The sequence below is a fragment of the Gouania willdenowi genome, chromosome 1, assembly GCF_900634775.1.
Source record: "Gouania willdenowi chromosome 1, fGouWil2.1, whole genome shotgun sequence".
Taxonomy (NCBI): domain Eukaryota; kingdom Metazoa; phylum Chordata; class Actinopteri; order Blenniiformes; family Gobiesocidae; genus Gouania; species Gouania willdenowi.
Genome location: NC_041044.1, coordinates 14,159,098 through 14,176,787, shown reverse-complemented (window position 1 = coordinate 14,176,787; position 17,690 = coordinate 14,159,098). Strand labels below are relative to the sequence as shown.

The 17,690-nt window shown below is 40.0% G+C and overlaps 1 protein-coding gene across 10 annotated transcripts in view; it reads left to right on the top strand.

Annotated features, from left to right (window-relative positions):
• The window catches only part of myo15ab (myosin XVAb), a 97,747-nt gene that overhangs the window by 54,004 nt on the left and 26,053 nt on the right, over nt 1-17,690 (top strand). For 9 of the 10 annotated variants that reach the window (XM_028447424.1, XM_028447493.1, XM_028447442.1 and 6 more), the window contains 17 exons: nt 3,919-4,030; nt 4,143-4,211; nt 4,290-4,354; nt 4,428-4,787; nt 7,175-7,250; nt 7,369-7,464; nt 7,586-7,646; nt 8,619-8,709; nt 9,914-10,040; nt 12,691-12,806; nt 12,889-12,948; nt 13,045-13,120; nt 13,222-13,337; nt 13,487-13,605; nt 16,728-16,869; nt 17,047-17,158; nt 17,238-17,312. In XM_028447424.1, coding sequence (XP_028303225.1) covers nt 3,919-4,030; nt 4,143-4,211; nt 4,290-4,354; nt 4,428-4,787; nt 7,175-7,250; nt 7,369-7,464; nt 7,586-7,646; nt 8,619-8,709; nt 9,914-10,040; nt 12,691-12,806; nt 12,889-12,948; nt 13,045-13,120; nt 13,222-13,337; nt 13,487-13,605; nt 16,728-16,869; nt 17,047-17,158; nt 17,238-17,312 — 1,873 coding nt within the window. The remainder of the gene's footprint in view (nt 1-3,918; nt 4,031-4,142; nt 4,212-4,289; nt 4,355-4,427; nt 4,788-7,174; nt 7,251-7,368; nt 7,465-7,585; nt 7,647-8,618; nt 8,710-9,913; nt 10,041-12,690; nt 12,807-12,888; nt 12,949-13,044; nt 13,121-13,221; nt 13,338-13,486; nt 13,606-16,727; nt 16,870-17,046; nt 17,159-17,237; nt 17,313-17,690) is intronic. The other variant, XR_003674115.1, reaches the window with a different exon arrangement.

Genomic DNA, 17,690 nt, shown 5'->3' with positions numbered 1-17,690 from the left:
AAAATCTTTTGCTATTGTAATTATAAATGAATTGTAATGAAGTTCAGATAATTGAATTTCTAATTGTAATTGTCATGGAAATGGCATAAAAATATAAAAATGCCATTGTTATATTTTCATGGTGCTTCGAGATGACTATTGTTGTAATTTGCGCGACGTAAAGTTGAATTGAATTGAATAAAAACTGTCAATTCCAATTAAATTAAACAAAAAATCGATTGTTTAATTATGATCGTAATTGCATAATTGGTAATTAATTACAAGTATGACGTAATTATAATTGTAATCTGATTGAGAAAAACATGTTTTTGTTGCGATCGCAAATAAAATGTAATTCAGTTCAGCTAATTGACATTGTAATTGTAATCGGCATGAACATTCTATAGAAACTGTCAATTAGAATCAGAATCAACTTTATTGACCAAGTAATGTATGTTATACACATGAGGAATTTGACTTGGTGAACTGTGCTCTCTCTCATAGTGTAAACATTAAATAATAACAATCAACTAGAAAAAAAAAAATATATATATATATAAACAGTAGTGAGACTAATATGTGCAAAACTAACTAAAATAGCAAGATAACAATAACAAGATAAGATAATAATAATAATAATAATAGTAACAATAATAATAATAATAATAACATAAAATATAATAATAATAAGATAATAGTGCAGTAGTGCATTGATGAGTAGTGCAGGTGAACATTTAAATGTAATTAAACAGAAAACTGGGGAACCATGTTACATACGTAGCTAACAATTATCAAACTATCAAATCTACCTATTGTTTCTCTTGAGGATTAATTTACTACTTAAAAATAAATTTAAATCTAGGGGTATACTGACACAAAAACGACTGAGAAATTATTAATACCAATATTTTCAATGATTAGGAAGCCTAACAAGGTAACTAAGAGGTTAAAAACAAATTAGATGATAGATACTATTTTTTAGTGTATTTTACAGCTGATTTAAGACAGGGGTCAAAACTGACCTGTTATCATAATGAGATGCTAACAGAAAGCTAACACAAGAGGAAGGTTATGTTTTATAGGCTTATTCATTAAAGGTGCAGTCAGCAACTCTCAGATCCCTCTCTCCCCCTCCCTCCCCGCTGCTCTCTTGCCCTGCCTCCAAACTTTCCAAAGTCCCTCCCTCAGAGGAGCTAACAAGCTAACGTTAGCCCGATAGCAACGTCACAGTAATATAACATGCACTGTTAAAAGCATATTACTGCAGCACTTCTCTCTCTATGTGCACACACCTCAGCAGCAGCAACAGCAGCAGCACAGTGTCACTTACAGCAGCTCACACGGAGGCTGCTGCGCACACATGAACAACACATGCACTACAGAGTTGTAGTGTAACAATTACAAATCAAACATATTGTAAATCAAACCGCAGTAATTACCTTTCAAGCAGAAAAGTCGCTAATTCCATCTTTTACTCCTCCAGACCATACACTGTAAAAAAGACGTGCTCTCGCTCCGGGAAAGGGGCGGGGACTGTGAGCAACAGCTGTCAGACAGTCCATTAAACACAATCCTGGCTCTGATTGGTTCTTTTTGCTCAGTCGCGGTGCATTCTGGCAATCTTCCAAAGGCTGCAGGAGCAGCAGTGAAGACTCAATGTGTCTGTTTTTTTCACACAAAGCTGTCCTTACATAGTGATGACAAAAAGTCACTTTTATAAGAGTTGCAGACTGCACCTTTAAAGGCTCAGTGATTGTTCAACTTTAATTGAGAACATACTTGTAATTGACTTTGAGGGGAAACATAATAATTGTAATTATAATTGAATTGTTATTGATCATGGATAATTGAAGACGTAATTAGAGTTGAAAATTGTAATTGATCCCAACCCTGATAGCGAGCATTGGATTTCCTCTGTTAACTCTGCATTAGTCTGAGTCAGACCCTCAGGTACTGCATGTTGTCACTTTGACTACAGCCACGCGGGATCTTTCAGCCTTAAGCAACGCCTGTGATGTGGTGAACGTTCCCTCTGCTATCAGATGAGTCCTGACAGGAATTAGCATGTATCAGATGGTGTTCTACAGAGCGCTCCAACCCAGCAACCTATTACATTACTCCTTTTCTGTAACTGTCACAGCCACCAGATCTCTGCGGCGATTTCCTGCCCAAGCAACGAAGAAGGGATCTGCTTTCGAGAGAGATTGACTCTCAAATGAAGGATTTACTATTTAATGAGACACATGCACACACGCACACACGCACTACTATTCCTTTTCACCTTGATATTGCTTTCACACAATGGTGAGGTCACTGTCTTTTTGACCTTTGGCCTGAAAATATTAATATGAATTAATATCATTAATATCTAATAACCTGATGTGTGGGTCACCAAAGTACCAGAACATTCAGCCACAGTGTTGACCCAGGGCAGGGTTGGGGTCAATTACATTTTTGAATTACGATCACGTCTTCAATTATTCATGTTCATTTACAACTCAATTGCGATTATGGTGATCAGCATTTTTTCCAATTACAAAAAAATTACAATTAGTATTTTTCCATGAAAGTCAATTACAATCATGTTCTCAATCACTAATGTTCAATTACAATGAATCACAATTACTCAGCCTTAAATAAATAATTCCATAAATTGTAACCTTCCTCTTGTGTTAGCTTTCTGTTAGCATCTCCTATGATAATGGGTCAGTTTAGACCCATGTCTTAAATCAGCTGTAAAACACACTAAAAATTTTTGATCTATTATCCAATTTGTTTTATTCATGAAAATATTGGTATTAATATTTTTGGTGATCCTTTTTTCTGTCAGTATATCCCTAGATTTTATTTATTTTTTGGTAAAATGATCCTCAAGTATAGGAAAAAGTTGATCTGAAACTTTATTTAATAATTATTAACTATGTATTTAAGCCATAGGACTGTAACATGGTTCCTCTGGTTTGCGTTTAATGAAACTGTAATTGACAGGTTTAATTGAATTCCCATGCCAACTACAGTGACAAAGTCAATTATCTGAACTCATTTACAATTATGACAGCAAGAGATTTCTTCAATTACAATTACATCATAATTGAAATGAATTACCAATTACACGATTACCATTATAAATATAATTGAGCCCAACTCTGAGCCAGGGTTACATTCACAACCACAGAGACACATCATGTTGTGCCTGAAGCTGTAGAAAATAATATTAATGTGCTGTAAGTAACCACACAACATCATAAAATACATACTTGTATTCTGAGAGAATGTGAGTGATAATTGTGGGGAAAGTTGCCACAAGGCTCCCAGAAGTCATTGCACCAATAACAATGCATTCATCAGTGCCGGCTCTATACAGACACGTGGAGCAGAAAGTGTGACTCTCTCCCTGGTTACACGTGCTGAAAGGAGAGGCATAGTGGGAGGGGCCAGGTCATGCATCCATCACACCTCTGACATGAGCATCCAATTTAAAGTCGTCATTTCCCCTAACATACCTGCATGTGGACTGTTGCAGAGAGCTGGACCTTATTACTGTGGGGTAAAATGGGAAAACCAGGGAGGCACAGTGCTGACTATGAGGTGGACAGACAGCCCCTGAAACACAGTGTGTTACCAGACTACAGTCATTAGGACTGACAGCTTCTGTCAATAATCTGCTCCCAACGGGTCCATTTAATTTAATTCAGAGAAAATGAACGAGTGCTATTTTTAGTGGACGATCCTCAAGGCTTTCAGGATACATTGCATTATTTAGAATGACTTAATAGTAGCAGGTCAGACCTCCTTCAGGCTTCACAGCTGTACTGAAATTCAAAACCGTGTCCTGCGGACACATCATCTCCAGTCAGTCACAGGGAAAGTATTTCACTTAGCTTGGTTTTGACATTTTGATTAGGTTTCAGTTTTTCATTGTGCCTGTCTGTCCTCCAGGATCTAGAGTCAGCTAAAGGACTGTCCAGCAGGATGAAGGGTGCTGGGGGAGTTGGTGGTGGTGGATGGGAACAGACAGGACAATCCTCTAGACCCCCGCCTCCTCCTGGAGGTCTGTCAACAACATCTGCCCAAATATTTAACATTTTGTTCATTCCGAGTCTTTGGAGTATATTGATATCTTCAGCAGAATGAAAATTGCAGATGTGTGTTTGTGTCCACAGCTGTGAGAGTCCTTCCTGTGGGAGGTGTGATGTTGACTCCCGCTGCTACAGTGGCACCTGTAACACCTGGTTTGTATCAAGTGTGATGACAAACGTGAAGAAAAAAAACAATTCCAACAGATATGTAATCCTGTGCTCTTCCTTCAGATGCCCAACAGGCTGTTTCGGCCCAGCAGCAGCAGGCCACTGTGAACCAGCAGACCGTCATCATGGTAACACATATCTGTTTGTTTCTTTCACTATTAACACTTTAGCCTAAAATGTGCTATGTTCATGCTTTCTCAGGCACAACAGATGACCATGCAAGACAGGGCTATGGTCAGCAGCCCAGTGTCAAGTCCTCCAACCTCCCCAATCACAAGCCCTCCCTCCAGTCCCCTCCCTAGTCACTCTATGAGCCCATACGCTGTCTTACCACCAAGTCCCTACGCAAACATCCCCCCCAGTCCCTACGCTAACTTCACCCCAACTCCCTACTCTTCAGGACAACTCCCTGCCAGCCCATACACAGCTTCTGCTGAACAGACTCCATCACATTCACTCTCACAACCTGCAGCTGATCCTCAGTCTCAGCCTCCATCCCCTCACCCCAACCCTGAGACTAAAAAACAGGAGCAACCAAAGGCCGGTCCAGCTGCACAGGAAGTAAGACACCTGAAATCTGTCAGTCATTATTTTGAAAGAGGAAGTTTAGCTTCAGCTTCTTTCACAATAAGAGATGAATACATATAGGCTGTGTGTAGCTACTGGTAATGAACGAATAACTAAAATGCTTTCATACGTTTATTTAAACTAATAATGACCGTGGCTCAGGTGGTAGAGGGGTCGTCTTCTGATCGAAAGATTATTATTGTTATTATTATTATTATTATTATTATTATTATTATTATACATCAATTTTGTGTAGCGCTTTTCTTGGTACTCAAAGTCGCTTTACAATGAAGGGAGCAGTGTTGGCGTTTGGTGCCTCGCTCAAGGGCACCCCGGCAGTGCCCGAGAAGTGCACTGGCACCTCTCCAGCTACCAGAACAACTTCCCTTGGGGGTTCAATTCCAGTCTATGTGTCGAAATGTCCTTGGGCAAGACACAGAACCCTACGTTGCTTCCAGTGGTCGACCAGTGCCTTGCGTGGCAGCTCAGTCCCATTGGTGTGTGAGTGTGAGTGTGAATGGGTGAATGAGTTGATATTGTAAAGACTGCTTCAGTGTAGGGATAAAGAGCTATAATATAAATCAAGTTCATTTACCAATAATGTCCATGGGGAATGTGGCTCAGGTGGTATGACTTATTTTACAAAGCTGTTGTTGATTCACCACTAACTGATTGCTGCCTCTTCCTTCACCTCTTTCCTCACCTAATAATAATAACATGGAAACCAAAATTCATTTTCCTGTAAATTGCATCAGTTAAAAAAACAGAATAAAATTATTTAACTGCTTTCAACTCAACTTTATTTATAGATTACATTAAATGCTCTACATAAATAGACATTAGAAACCTAGTAAGAAAACAATAAAATGATAACAATAACACAGAAGGAAAGTCTGAATCTGGGTCATAAGCCAAGATGAAAATAACTGGGTTATGAGATTAGTTTATAAATGGACAGTGAAGGGCCTTGTCTGATATAAGCTGAATAATATTAGAATTACTAAATTATGGGGTTAGGATGATACACTGAGTATACAATAAGATAGACGATAATGAGCTCGCGATAAAGATGTAATAAAATATTTCTATAAAGGAAATAGACCCAAAAAATTGCTCTTGGAAAGATATTTGACTTCACATCTCTGGACATACTTACATACTTACTCTAGGTATGACATTTTTAACTAAATATAAAAAAATAAAAACCAACCATAACATCTGTTGTGTAGTAGATCATGTGGATTTTTTAAAATCGGAAGCCCCTCCCCCACGATACCATTTATACCTATACTGTGCTATGTTTCAATATCGTAAGATCTTGTCGCTCAATATATGGTCACACCTTTACTAAATTATGCTGAAAATGTTGTAATCAAATTACAGTTTCAGTTTCATTAATTGATAGCTTGTCCAACTTTTAATACATACATTATTATAACACTGGTACAGATGGTTGCAAACACCTGACACTGTGGGATTGTTTACAATAATAAAGTATAACGTAATCCACTGGTATTTCTACTCGTTTCAAAGATGTCAGTAAAAGACAGGTAGACCTACCAGTTACGCGGGTAAAGGGCTAAGTTGTGGCATCATGTGCAGCTGCCCTGAGGAAGTGACTTCCTGTGTAAACACATGTCCACTCTGCCCTCTCAGACTCCTTCTGAGTTCAGGTGAAAGAACCAAGGTGAAGACTCTCTGGGAGGCCGGTTAGGTGTCTCTGCTGGATTTTATTTACATGTAGTCGAGTTGGTCTTTGACCGAGAGGGTCAAAGGTGCAGTGAGATCCAGACCCTGTTGCAGTTTGAGTTAAGTCTGCCTTTACAATCTGATGTACACACATTCTACTGTAAGGTTATTAAGTGCAGAGACCCTGGGGCTTCTCCTTTATTGTCATCATCAGCGGGTTCACTCTAGAGTGGCGTTGGCGCTGTTTGTGCCCGCTGGTTTTGTGTTTATGAACTTTGTTTCATTGCCATATCTTTAACATAGCTCAGGAATTGGGGGGAAATGTCCTTGACAAAGTAGTGATAACAGTCAGTTATTCAAGAACTTTGAAAACATACACAGAACTGCTGCCAAACAAGATAAGTTATAACAATTCATAAAGAACTTTCAATTCTGCCCTGAAAACCTGAATTGATTTGTTTGAAACAATGGATTTCCTGTGCATGAGCACCACAGGAATTTTATTGTTATGTGATGTACAAAAAATAAACGATCTCCTTGTAAGGGACAAGTTTTATAGGTCTGTGTATAACAGTTAAACAATGTAATGTTAAACTGACTGCATACTGTACTTTGTCATAAATTTAAAAACATTTCCTTGCTGTTTCGTTTACAAACTGCTATCATTACGTTTGGTGTTCTCTTACATTCAGTCTAGAAAAGGTACTACTTCCCGGAGAAAGGCTCCTGGGATTCCCATCAACAAGGACAAGCCAGCCAGGAAGTTTGGTGAGAGAGAGAGAAGACATGAGAACAGGAGCTTGCAAAAAAATAAGACAAAAATGACTTTTAAGTTACCACGTAGGCTTGGAACATCAGAAATCACATGTACTTTTATTTGTTTTAGCTCCAGTCGTAACGACTCCTCCTCCTCCTGTTGGAGAGGTGGTCAAGTATTCAGATTGGTCTTCAGATCAAATCGTTCCCAGTCAAGACATTCAAGGTAGCTGTACATCTATTTTGGCTTTTTTCATTTAAAAACAGTTGATGTATTTACATAATTCTTCCTCATCTAATGCAAATAACTTGATATATGCCTGTCTGCTGCCATTTTTATTATGAAGATATCATCAAAAGGTACAACTCTCCACCACCACCACCAGAACCACTGCCACCAGGCAAAAGGTAGGTCCTTATGTCCCGATCACACGGAGAATATGACATTGTCACGAAAATGAAAAGATCTATTGTTTCATGTTTATTGTGCTGCAAGACGCAGTTTAGTTTTTTTGTGGTAACACACAAAACACACAAATTGTGTTTCATGGTGCTTGGTAGTAAATTCAAGCTGATGTATTTAAATCAGAGGTTAGTCCCCTAACCATCATGGTACGTTCACACCAAACGCGTTCTGAACATCAAAATTGTGCTTCACGCCCATAGTTGGACGCTTGTGCTGATTGAATCAGTACGCTTGTCACCAGTGTCAAAGATGCTCAGGACGCCCGTCCAAACAAGTTGGGAAGAGAGCTCTATAGCCCTCTGACATCACAGTGCACACACTGTCACACCAAAATACATCCAACTGGAAACACCTTCTCAACACAATGTTCCCCACGACTTCACAGTCACTGGGTGAATTATGAACGTAACTGATAACCACAATATGATCAATTGTATGAACGCCACTGGCAGCAGAGAAGCCCCTCCCCTCGACGCACTGGACACGCGTCCCGAGCATCTTCGACACTGGTGACAAGCGTCTGTATTCAATGAACACAAGCGTTCAACTACATGCGTGAGGCACGACTTTGATGTCCAAAACGCGTTTGGTGTGAACATACCATTAAGCTTCAAAACGTGGCACACAGGAGGCGCGGGATGCGCAGCAGGACCTCTGACGCTCCCTAAGAAGCCCATCCACCATTTATCGTCTATATAAACCTGATGCTGTTGATGCTTTGGACGTGATTGGTGTGAACGTGCCATAACCCAAGCAGCACAAAAAACATGGTTTTTTTCAGCATGAAAAAAGATTTGGAACGCATGAAACAATACATTACATTTTGTAACAGTGTTGTAAATAATTGTGAGATACATATGATTTTAACACACAAATAATGTTTTGAACTTTAGCATTGATTCTATGCTTATCAGGCCTGAAGGGAAGTTTAGGAAGAAGCAAACTCCGCGTGATGAAGCCTTACAGATTCTTAAACCGCAGATGGACAATCCCCCCGCTCCACAGGTAAACGTCTCCATACCAAGACACCAGATTGTACCATCACACTCTGATATTGCAGAAAGAAAGGTGTTATTGTCAGGTGTGGTGGAGACAGATCCAGATGCACTCTTTTAATAAACAATGCAAAAAAAACTTAGTGATTACACAGAAGGCGAGGGAGAGCTCCAAACAGCTGGTGAGTGCAGATCCAAAATTGTCCTTTAAACAGCGGGTGGGTCGAGGACTGCAGCATCAGCATCACACACACCTCCACTAATAGTGGACTGTGAGTCTGTGACCTTAAATATAAACCACTTACCACATTGGACAAAGAGATGTACCATTCTATTATACCATTACTTTAAGTAGTATATTAACAACATAATGCCTACATGTGGGGTGGCCAGTAAGAGTCTAAACCTGATCTCTGTGAAGGTTCTCATTGTGCATTAAGAGCATAGCAAAGCCACACACCCCCACCGCCACCATCACCACAGCTCAACCACACACAGAATTATTATGAAAACATAAACATGCACATACATTACCAGTTAAAAGTTTCAGAACACCACACATTTTCCAGTGTCATTGCACTCTGAAATGAAAGCAGAGAACAAATAAGCAATTCGAGTTGAAAAAGAAGTCATGGAATCAATTTATAGACTAAAATGTATTCTAAACTTTTAACTCATTAAAGTACAGTGTTCCAACACTGCTTTTATGCAGACAGAGGGGGTTGTAAATAACCAAGAAAAGTTGGAACATCTGGAGGAATTAATAGCACCAGCTTTCAAGACGGATTCAACCTTCATTGCTGCAGAGCAGCTTTAAATTGTTAACCCACTTTGTGTTACCTGAAAAAGGCCTATTTGTATAATTCTGAAATGTATTATTATTTAGTATTATTTTTCAGTTTTGGGTAACCAAACCTTATTTTTAACCTCTGGCTGTTCAGTACTTACCTTTGTAACATTTCAAGCTATTCTATGGACTTCCACGACTTGAATTGCAATAAATAACTGGAAAAATGAGGGTGTTCAAAAACTTTTGACCGGTAGTGTACATACATACGAACACTTATTTAAACACTCTCTTGACATGAAATCATGCACAAAACCAACACCCTGAGCCCACAGTATCAAACAGGTGCAAACCTCACACAACACTAGGATCATAAGAATCCAATGAGGAAAAAAAATGCTGTGCATTTTCCATTGATCTGTTTTAGCCTCTCAAGCACAAACTCCCAGTAGCTCCGTCCCCCTCTGCATCGGCAATAAAAGAAGCAGGATTTCAGTCGACCAAGAGCGCAAAGACAAAAGCACCGGTTCGTCCAATCCTCGTCCCTCCCAAAGGTACTTACAAACATCAACTTTTGTTTTGATTATTTGAATGATTAATTTACTGTGCTAAACGTAGATAAAGTATACAGCAACAGGACAAGCTCAGATTATTAGCTTTATTACTGGTTAATGGTCTCTAATAATAACCATGCATCATGTTTTTAATTGACTCATCCGCCGTCATTGTCGCTAAAAAATAATCCCAGCAAAGATGGCCAACAGCTTAGCACTGAATGCTAGCACCGGATGCTAGGATGCTAGCACTGGAGGCTAAGTTATCGCAGGGTTAACACCCACAGACGATGACAATTTGTATTTGCTCCTGTGGTAAATATTGACTTTTTTAGGCTCCATTCATATTGACATAATTGGAAAAGTTTTGCGCACTGCATTGTGGGATGTGGAATCTCGTAGCCAAATGCATCGAAGTGCTTTTACTTTTGTTCTAGTTTCTTCCCCGTGATATCACCTCACTCAGCGAGTCATTCAATTTTGGTGTAAAACTGAAAATAAATGTCATTGATTTGCCACAACTTTCAATCCCTGAAACCAAGAAATCACAGTTAGATAAAGAAAAAACTGTTATATACATCCATCTATGGAACTATATATCCCACAATGCAATGCCGTACGCAAAAGTTTTCTGACAATATCAGTAAGAGAGTGTTTACAGTGGAGATCAAACACAAACTTTCGAGCTGCAATTTTGAGCTTTTTCATCTCTTTTTGGAGTAAATTATTTTTGGTTCATTGATCTATGAGACATACACCATGATTTATCTAATAAAAACGTTATTGTGGATATAGCAGCTTTAACAATCAGGGTGTAATAATAGAAAATCCAATTAAACTGCTTATTTTCTAGAAAAAAGAACTTAACTAAGACAACTGTAAAGTCAATATTTAACACAGGAACAGATACAAATGCAATTGTCATTGTTTTGGGGTGTTAGCTGTGATAGCCTGGGCTAACACCCTGGATGGATGGATGGATGGATGGCTGGATGGATGGATGGATTTAATTGAATTGCACAAAAACCATCACAGTCGAACTAATCAAAAAGCATATTTTTTTTAAGTGTTTCGGCCTAATGCAAAAACTTGAGAATCTTTGTGAGAATTGTCTGGAGCAAACACCCCAAACAAATGATCCAGTCAGTTGATGAAGGTTGGGTTTGTAGGCTTTAGTCACTTTAAGGGGCGGATTCATTAAAGATTTAGGGGTATTGAAACGTGTGCAAACGTCACTCCACGCGCTAATAAGGGGTCTTCAGCACGTCACAATGCACCCACAATCCTTTTAGCGCGTTTCCCTCTGATGAATATGTAAAGTAGGCAGATCTCATAAGGGACGCAAAAAATGGGAGGAAGAAATGCAAATAAATGAATGCAATGGGCGCAATGCAATTCATCAAATCATGTTTTAGCAACGGAAAATAGTACGACTGACAAGCAGATGCAAACACATGCAGAGATGAGCTGCAGTAGATGTTGAAAAAAATGCTCCAGTTAACCTTTCTAGTATGAGAAAATAATTTAAATAAAGCAATAGTCAATATTAACAGCCACTGAATAAGAAAATGCAGAGAAAAGTGTGTGTGCGTGTGCGTGTGTGTGTGAGAGAAAAAGCTGGACGTGCATCTACGGCGGCACGTTTGGAGTCCACTGGAGGATGCTGTGTGCTGAGATCATGCATGGATGTCACTCAGGACTCACAGCTCCGATGAGCTCGTGTGTCTTTGTTGCCATGTTTTCACCGAAAAAACTCTCGTGTCGCGTTGATGGCAGGAGCGTCGGGCCAGAGTCAACTGAGCAGCATGCGTAATTTATGCAGCGATGATGTGTACAAATGAGAGTGGGCGTGACTACTCAGGAGGTCAGACCTGCTGGATGATGGTCAGTAGATCATCTTCACATGGTGCAGACTGATTGACAGACTGTGTTGCTGCATTAACTCAGATCAATAGCATCAACAGATCAATAGGACGGTTTCTGTCCAAATCCGCCTGTTTTAAGAGCAAAGTTACAGGACCTAGCAAAACACCCACATTAAATTAGGAGGAAAATATAGGTTTTAGGTTAGGTTTTAAAGTTTTTTTTTTGTTAAAAAAAAATTAATTAAAAAAACCATTTTTATTTGTTTATTTTGTTTTCTACATCGTTGAATGTTTGTGCAGCAAACAGAGAAGTCCATCTGCCTCAAAATGTTCATTTCAATAGGGCGGTCTCAACCACGTCTATACGCACACCTACTAGTAGCGCAGTGTTAGTGAATTCCCTACATCAGGTGAGGAATCAGCGCCACCAAAGGAATTAGGGCACACCTGGTTTACCACCCTTTATTTCAGATCTTAGTGAATCCGCCCCTCGATGTATTACCACAGGAGGTGCTTCTTTATTTCACTTTTTTTATCTGGTTTTTAAAATGTGTAACACTTGTTAATATTTTTTATGAAGAGCAGCAATCAGTTGTGCTGCCATGTCTGTTCTGTAAATGATTAGTCGTTCAATATTGTTGAATTCAAATAAGGTTGCAAATTAAATCTTTAAAAAAAACACTACATCTGGTGCAGAGTTACAACAAACACCAAACATATGGTGCCTGAATGACAGCACTGAGACAAGCTAAGACAACAAGGTAACGATGCTGTGTGTGATGTAGTGTCTCGAGAGTTTCCCATAGAGACAGAGACCATTCAGACGCAGCTACATCAGAGCACCAATGACGAGCACTACACCTACACCAACGTTCCCTGGAGGCTGTATCTCAGGAAGGAGGTAACAAAGCACTACCTGTTACGTAAATCAGTGATCACCATCAAAACAGAGGATTAAAACATCACCATCACTTCCTCCACAGGTTTTCTATCCCAAAGACAGCTTTAACAATCCTCTGGTGCTGGAGCTCATTTTCAAACAGGTGGCTTTAACTTTACACACAGAAATAGCAAATTTTTTTTTTCCTTTATTTTTTTTTTTTTCAAATGCTTGTCTTTTTGTTTTTTCAATCCTCCAGATAGTGAATGACACTCTGTCAGAGGCGTGCGTACGCATCACCCGGGATGAAAGGCAGAAAATGAAAGCTCTTTTTGGTAGTTTGTCCTCATGGAGACATTTTTAAAGGCCTCAAACTTCAACCCAAACACATCATCAGACATTCATGCACTCCTGTATCTGTTTATGTAAATAACAGTTAAACATGGCATCGAACAGAATATGGATCCAGTTACAGAGCAGGTGAAGAAGACAATTGTCACGACAGCCAGGGAAACCTGGGAAATCTACTTCTCCAGACTCTTTCCTGCCTCGGTGAGCGTGGTGCTGAACCGTGGAGAGAGATAATTACTGAGTCAGTGTGTACTCGTTTTTAATAAACCCATTTTTGTTTGTGTGTGTGTGTGTGTGTGTGTGTGCGTGTGCGTGTGCGTGTGTGTGTGTGTGTGTGTGTGAGAGTGCAGGGTAGTGTAGGAACAGGTGTGCAAGTGTTGTCGGTATCCCACAGCGGTATCAAATTGCTGAAGACGGTGAAGAGCAGCGCTGCCGCCCCAGACTACTTCCGAGTCCTTCGACCGTACACGTATGTGCTGCTGTTGGTCTGTGTGCACACTCCCTTTGACAGCTTGTTTTTCATCTTTCATGAGGCTGAATATCAAACAATGTATTAACAGCTAACATTCAATTACAGGAGAGAAATGCATTAAACTGAATTACAAATGCAATGCAGCATGTACCGAAACACTATTTCTGACGACTTTTTATTTCTTCTGAGTTATGAACTAACCAAAGCCAAATGTCATAATAATGGTTCTTATCTGACTGTAAGGGGTATAAAGGTTGATGTAGACTGTGAACATGACAGTTAGGCTGTGTTTGAAATATGCATACTAACGTACTACTTAGTATGTAGTGAGTTCCAATAATTTAGTATGGAAAGATTGAATACAAGAAAAATACCCGCATATATACTTGAGACATTTTTGAAGTATGCACGGTGGACATTAGTCATACTTAACCGTTCCATGATGCATTGCGAGCGGAACGTTCTGGGATCAGCTTCAAGCTAAAAGGCAAACATCCCCATGTCAAAACAAAAGCCTCCCTTCTTGTCTTCCATTCGTTTTAATGCCTTTTAAATACGGCTCTTGTTTTTAAGGTAACCGGAAGTTTAGTCAGAAGCACAATGGCGGGTCTCTGAAAATATCCAAAATTTTGGAATGAAATGTGTTTCCAGAAGTTTTATGGATCAAATGACCACATGTTGATATTCTACTTGGTCACTTTCACGATTAAAAGGCTTTCTGAACTTTAGGTTATTTACATAACCCCTGCTGTATGAGTAATATGAGTGAGATGTCTCACTATGGGATGCACACTCCATTTGTAGCCCTCAGAAGCATTTTTCTTAATCTGCCAATCCTGATTGGCTGGTGAAACATGTCCGTCCACCAAGGACACTCCCACTTCCTATAAGAGGAGGAGGTGGACAGGCACACGTCATTCAAAATAAGCACCTCTTCTCACTCGCCCAAGCAAGAAGGGTTGTCTGGTGAGACATCTCACTCATATTATTCATAGAACCGGGGTTATGTAAATAACCTAAAGTCATATTTCATTTCATATTTTGTGAGATGTCTCACTATGGGATGTGGTATCTCCCGTATTACAAACTTGCTTATTGAGCAAAGACCAGCCCACAGGACAAGGGTTTGTACACATCAGGACAGTGAAACCGCCCATGCCACCTGAGAGACAAGGTTCAACTCGCCGCCTCACAAATGTCCTGAACAGACACTCCCCTGAACAAAACTCAGGATGTGGCGAGACCCCGCGTCAAGTGTGCACGCAGACCCTCGGGCGGACAAACCGGACACAGCACATGAGGCGGCTGCTCACCTTGTGAGTCAGAAAAGGCCAACAGGTCAATAGGAGAACATGAGCCCACCACCTTTGGCACAAAGGTTGGGCTTCAGAATCATCCTCACATTGCCCGGGAAGAGCTGAGCGCATGACGGGTGCACCGTGAGTGCATGGATGTCACTGACCCGTTTAGCTGACGCCAGAGCCAGAAACAAAACAGCCTTCAGAGAGGCAAACGTCAGGCCCGTCTCCCCCAGCAGTTTGAAGGGAGGACACTTAAGCCCCTCCAGAACCACAGCCAGATCCCATGATGGCATCAGTGGTCTGAACACGGGGAGGAGCCTGCACGCTCCTTTCATAAACGAGCAGATCCCGTGGGTACTGATTCGCCGGTTTCTCCCCAAAGCCTACATGACACAGCGTGGAAGGAACGACAGAGACCGCTCCTCTGTGTAACAAAGAGACAATTATCGCTGGGCCTGAGATTGTATCATGCCAGCAAAACAAGGAGGGAAAGTCGCCAACTGCAGCCTGTACCCTCTCTATATCGTCCGTATCACCCAAGGCAGGGCTGCGAGTGCTGCCTATCGCTCTCTGCTGAGGAAGAGTGTGGATAAGCTCTCTGGTCCACTCATCATGAGAGGCTCCATTCGCGATGTGATGGCGCCCCAAGAAGAAGCAAGTGTGTCCAAAACCTATTAGCGTCCGGTGACAAAAGCTAGAAAGATCCGCCTGTGGACAGTTGAACTGGTAGGGAAGACGTGGCGTCCCTGGCGGACGGACACGTTTCACCAGCCAATCAGGATTGGCAGATTGAGAAAAATGCAGATGGAGTGTGCATCTCATAGTGAGACATCTCACAAAATATTAGGAAATAGAACTTTCAAAGTTGGCGAATCAATGGATATATTTAGCCTCAGTTTGCTTCAGGTTTTTTTGTAGTTGTAGGTTTGAAATGCATCCTTGGAAACTTGAAAGTATACTACAGTGGGAAAGGTCCATCCTAATCATACTAAAAGTACATAGTAAACAGTATGTACGCCGCAATGAGTGCTTAGTGCAGGGGTCTGCAACCTGCGGCTCTTTGACTCTTTTTCCATGGCTCCCTGTAGCTTAAAAAAAAAATTTAAATTATGAATTGTTTTTTCTTACAGAGGGTATTGATGATTAATGGAATTAACTTCAAATAAAATTCTGATTAAACAATTGGTTAACCTAAAAATAAATGACATTGTGCAATAACTAAGCCACCTTCCTACTTCAACTCTTGCAACCTCTACAGAACAACTGTCCTTGCACCTGTGGCTAACCTTAAGTTTTACATCCCTGGTAAAATAACTAAACTAACAAAAAGAATATTTTGGAAGAAAATAGAGGCTTTATTTGTGTGAGGAAAGATTGATTTTATTGATAACATGCCGGCTTAGTATGCATGCTTGATATGTTGCACGAAATTAGCAATTAGCATGTGACATCACATGATCATGTATCATTAAATTCAAGTAAATTTTTTGTAGCCCTTCAAATCGTTTACTGTAATCATAAAATGATTTGATACTATTTTAACTGTATAGAATTTTATACACTGTATTGTCTTCATTGAGAAGGTATTTTTTTTCAGCTCAGGAAGGATTTTAATACGAGATGAGGCAAAATGGCTCCTTTGAGAGTAAAGGTTGCACACCCCTGGTGTAGTGTGTAGTACGTTAGTATGTGATTTCGAACACAGTAATGTTTGTACCATCACACCAAGATTACGTCCATGTGTGTTTTGTGATCCTTTGTTGAGAGTTTTTAGATGTTTTGAAGGCCAACGTTGTGTTTGATGTAACTTGTTTCCAGGTATGCAGACATCCTGTTTGTCACCATCCCATCTGAGAACATGCTGGAGTTCAATCTGACCAATGAAAAGCTCATCCTCTTCTCAGCCAAGGCACCTCAAATCAAAAATCTTGTTGACATCTTCATCAATGAAATCAAAAAGGTGTGATGCACAAATGTAAATGATGTTGCATTTACAGTACACAGCCCCAGGAGTTGAAACCCTATGGCCATAAATCTATGGAAGGCCTCAACTTCAATACATAGCAAACATTTGAAATGCTACAAATCCTGAAAAATGAATTCCTTTCCATGTTTGTTTTTGTTGCTCTGCCCTCAGGACTCAGACTACATGGTTGCAGAGAGGAACTTTGTGACTGATGACCGCTCAATGCTTAGCTTCCATAAAGGAAACATCATCAGACTGCAGGTTATGGATGGAATGGAGAAAGGTGGGAGTGAGCTGTAGCAGAATTGTTTCTATACATGTTGGCAAACCTGTGCTCTAAACTTACTGAACATGTTATTTAGGTTACAGCTACGGCTGTGTGGTGAGGAAGAAGGTTGTGTTTTTGGAAGAGCTGAGGAAAGACACTCAAGACTTTGGTGAGTAATCATTTTTAATGTACACAACCACCAGAGGTTACAGTTTTTAAAATCAGGACAATCTACCAATCTGACCTGTGTATGTGGTAGTTTTGAGCCAAGTCATCATGAGTGCATTGGTGTCAAAACAACCAGAGGCTTTCTTTAAATACAGTCGCAGATGGCAACTCAATTTAGAAAATATCGATTTGAAAAATATTGATTCTTGTTAAAGCTTGAGGACACAGAGGATAAACGAATATCTGAAAAAGTGATACAGAAAAACATGGACTACTGTTGAAGTGCCCTTGCACACATTGTTTTAACTCCTTTGTATATATTTAAAGATGCAGTCCGCAACTCTCAGATCCTTATTTTATTTATTTTTTATTTATTCAG